At 37.6% G+C, this 4,412-nt stretch overlaps 1 protein-coding gene across 1 annotated transcript; it reads left to right on the forward strand.

Moving 5' to 3' along the window:
• Positions 1–417: 417 nt before the first annotated feature.
• Positions 418–1,922, forward strand: LOC106371655 (60S ribosomal protein L10a-3-like). Its single transcript, XM_013811744.3, has 6 exons — positions 418–504; positions 594–627; positions 881–1,103; positions 1,173–1,338; positions 1,435–1,640; positions 1,739–1,922. Exons 2-6 carry the CDS (start codon positions 623–625, stop codon positions 1,790–1,792), a joined length of 654 nt encoding a protein of 217 aa, XP_013667198.2. The 5' UTR covers positions 418–504; positions 594–622; the 3' UTR covers positions 1,793–1,922.
• The last annotated feature ends 2,490 nt before the right edge of the window (positions 1,923–4,412 follow it).

Consider the following 4,412-nt stretch of genomic DNA (forward strand, 5'->3'; position numbering starts at 1 on the left):
GTTCATCTATATTTTTTCTTAACACTTCGATATATTTTTGATAATATTTAGTAAAATTATATCTTAAACTACATTTAAATTCAATGAAACATACTTCATATAGCGTAAAACTTGATTTATAAAAATTAATATATACACGATAAAATCAATTATTTTTTATTTTATAAGATAATATTCTAAAAATAAAAAAATCGAATTTTTTTTAATTATAAATTAATAAAATTTCATAGTCTCAATATTATTAATTTATAAAATTCTTACTGTACATGTTTAATCGTGTGACCGATCATACCTTATACCCAAATCGTGGGATAATCGGTTCGGTTTAAATAGTACAGATGTATACTATGCAATAGCCAAGGTTTTCTGAATTCAGTGGACTAAATTAGTAATGGGCCTTGATATGATAATGGGCTAGGGTTTCATCCCCACTTATCTTGCTCATATAAAGTTACGCAAACACTTGTCTGGCCGTTCTTTCTCTGTCTCCGTTCTATCCAAAAGGTATACTTCTTCTTTAATTCTCTTTCTTCACCTCTTCACGGCTACTCTTCATCGATTCTAAACGTTCGTTGATAAAACCTTGTTTTCAGGAGAGAATAGTAGCTGAGGAAGTGCCAAAATGAGGTTCGTATGCTCAACTACTCCATATGATTATGTATCTACATTGTTAATGATTCAGCTGTCTTGTCTCTGTAATCTAATGATTGTTGGATACTTGTGAACCTAATTGGTATAATCGTAGCTGAAAATGATTCTTTAATACAATAAAGTATTGACCTTTATTCTCTTTTAGGTGTTGTGTGTGTGTTAAGTCATCATTTTGATGAGGTTGTCTGTGATTCTGGGTATTGAAAGTTTGGATTTTGAATGGTTGCAGTAAGCTCCAGAGTGAAGCCGTGAAAGAGGCGATATCAACCATTATCACTCACTGCAAGGAGACGAAGCCTCGCAAGTTCACCGAGACTATCGAGCTCCAGATTGGTCTCAAGAACTATGACCCTCAAAAGGACAAGAGGTTTAGCGGTTCCGTTAAGTTGCCTCACATTCCTAGGCCCAAGATGAAGATTTGCATGCTCGGTGACGCCCAGCACGTTGAAGAGGTAAAGCTTCCCTCTCCCTTTTACGATCGGAAGACATGTTCTTAAGAAGCTTTTGTTTTTTTTACTTAGGCTGAGAAGATTGGGTTAGAGTCTATGGATGTGGAAGCTCTTAAGAAGCTGAACAAGAACAAGAAGCTTGTCAAGAAGCTAGCTAAGAAGTTCCATGCTTTCCTTGCTTCTGAATCTGTCATCAAGCAGATTCCCCGTCTTCTTGGTCCTGGTCTCAACAAGGCAGGCATGTTTTAGCACACCAACTCTAATTTCCTTGAGTTTGATTATCATCTCCATATGATTTAATAATCGCTTGACGCTTTGAACAACAAACAAACAGGAAAGTTCCCAACTCTTGTTAGCCACCAAGAGTCTTTGGAGTCCAAAGTGAATGAGACAAAGGCAACAGTGAAGTTCCAGCTCAAGAAGGTTCTTTGCATGGGTGTCGCCGTTGGGAATCTCGGCATGGAAGAGAAGCAGATCTTCCAGAATGTTCAGATGAGCGTCAACTTCCTTGTTTCCCTCTTGAAGAAAAACTGGCAAAACGTTAGTAAAAATTCTTTCTTTTTGATCTTCTTTTTAGATCATCTTCATACATTTATCAGGTCTCTAACTCTGAGGTGTTGCTTAAAATTTATCTGCAGGTTAGGTGCTTGTACTTGAAGAGCACAATGAGTCCACCCACCCGTGTTTTCTAAGATTATTTTATCTCAAAGTTTCTCTCAAGGTGTCATCTGGCCGAGAGGAGATTTCATTTTCATTTCTGTCATGATTAAGATTTTGTTTAAAGACGGAGTTATTTATAATATTCCGATTACTCTTGGTGAATTCTCTCTATTTATGTTAGTTTAACCCAATCTTATTACAAAATAATGGAATACAATCACAAGAAATCAATAAACAGTGTTTTATTATCATATATATATACAAAACATTAGATTTCACTAAGCGAAACAAACTTCATAATTTGCTAGTACAGTATAATTTTTTGGTCTTGGCTCTCTTTGATTTTAGATATGAATAAATAAGGGTGCATGTCTTATCAAAGCAACATTCAAGTAAATCATGGGATGCCAATGATTGTTAAGAAAGGGAAGAAGCTAGCAGGTGGGAAACCAAAACCTCCAGTCCCCGGAAAATCTATAGTCTTCGAATCTCCGATTATATTTCCGATGTGATCACCGGTTGGTTTTGGGCATGAGAGAGAGAACGAAAGTGGGTTTGATGTAGTTAAGACTTCGGACTCGTGTTTGGACTTGATCACTTCAGAGAAAGTTGTGTAGGACCTCCCAATAGCTTTGCAATACATTTCATAGATGTTGACATGAACCAAAGTAAGTTGTCAGACTTGAGAATTAAGCTGCCAGACTTATAAGGTTTTATAAAGCTTTTATTTTTTATAAAGTTTTATAAGGCTTTATAAGGGTTTTATAAGCTCGATTTTATTGAAGAGAACAAGAAGAGATAATAAGATATTTTATTATATTGTGTACTGAGGTCACTTGTCTTTAAATACTTGTACCCAGATCCACAATTAAATTAAGGAAACTATTCTCTCATTCTCTCTCTTACATCTTGAGATCTACTTTCTCTCTCTCTATGTTCTTCATGTTCTTCATTCTCCATAAATAAACTCTCAATCATTCTCTCATTCTAACATGGTATCAGGGCATTAAGCTCCTGAAACTCACAAAAGCTTCCGCAAATTTCTTTCTTTCTTTCTTAGATTATCTTCAAAATCTGTTGGATACATCCTTTTATCCACTGGTCCAAAGGTCTTTCAAAAGGGAAGAACCTCACCAGAACTCAAGATAGAGGAGTACCCTATTCTCTGGAACTCAAGAAAGCTTCAACCATATCAGGAAAAGCTTCTTCAAAGTCCAGTTTATCTCAAAATCAGTAGGAACAATCTATTGTCCACTGGTCCATATCTCTCCATGAGGGAGAACTCCAACATGGTGTTGTTTCCAGAGTACAAGAAGGCTAAGGAACAACATAAGAACCACAATATGCCAAGAAGAAGTGACTTGAATCAAGCCAGGAATGTAATCAAAGAGTTTGAGCATCCATCGATTCAAGGTCGAACCATGTATTCATCTGTCATTGGTGGTTCAAATGAAGAAGGAACATGGAGAAGTACTGATAGTGCAGCCAACACTGATGGTCCAACAACCATGAGTGACCTACATTCCCTTATCCAAGCCTTTATCTCATTCAAGAAGGCTGGTACACACTCTCTTGACCCTAAACCTATCATTATAGATTCAGGAGCAAGCCATCACATGATTAGTGATAGAAACTTGATGAGTGATGTCCAGCCTGCCTCAGGGAATGTTCAAATAGCAAATGGTGATAAGATTAAGATAGAAGGGATAGGGAACCTGAGGTTGTTTGATAGGGAATCTACTGCGTTGTATATGCCTCAGTTTACATCAAACTTGCTATCTGTGAGAAAGGCTACTGTTGATCTGAGTTGTCAGGTTGTCTTCAGACCAGATGAGGTTGAATTTCAAGACTTAAAGACAAGCCAAGTGATTGGAAAGGGGCACGTTCACAATGAACTATATCATCTTCAGAAGACAGAGATGTCTAGACCATCCACTTCTCAGTGTTTGGCTAGTACATCCAGCGGGGTTGATAGCACACTATGGCATGCTAGGTTGGGACATCCTCATACAAGAGCCCTAAACTTGATGCTTCCAGGTGTGGTCTTCAAGAATGATGATTGTGAAGCTTGCATATTGGGGAAGCATTGTAGAACAGTCTTCTCACAGTCTAGCACCATCTATGAAAGATGTTTTGACCTAGTTCACTCTGATGTATGGACTGCTCCATGTGTGTCCAGAGAGAACCACAAATAATTTGTCACCTTCATTGATGAGAAATCCAAATACACTTGGGTGACACTGATTCCGTCTAAGGACAGGGTGTTGGATGCTTTCAAGAATTTCCAGACCCATATCTGCAACCATTTCAATACCAAGATGAAAATTCTAAGGTCAGATAATGGTGGAGAGTATACAAGTCATGCATTTAAGCAATATCTTGCTCAACATGGGATTACTCACCAGACAAGCTGTCCTTACACTCCTCAACAGAATGGAGTTGCTGAGAGAAAGAACAGACATTTGATGGAGGTAGCAAGATCAATGATGTTCCACACCAATGTTCCAAAAAGATTTTGGAGTGATGCTGTGATGTCTGCTACTTATCTGATCAATAGAACTCCAACTAAAGTCCTCAACGACATGTCTCCTTTTGAGGTTCTAAATAAGACCAAACCATCTTTGGACCATTTGCGTGTGTTTGGATGCCTCT

Source organism: Brassica napus, chromosome C9, assembly GCF_020379485.1.
Source record: "Brassica napus cultivar Da-Ae chromosome C9, Da-Ae, whole genome shotgun sequence".
NCBI lineage: Eukaryota > Viridiplantae > Streptophyta > Magnoliopsida > Brassicales > Brassicaceae > Brassica > Brassica napus.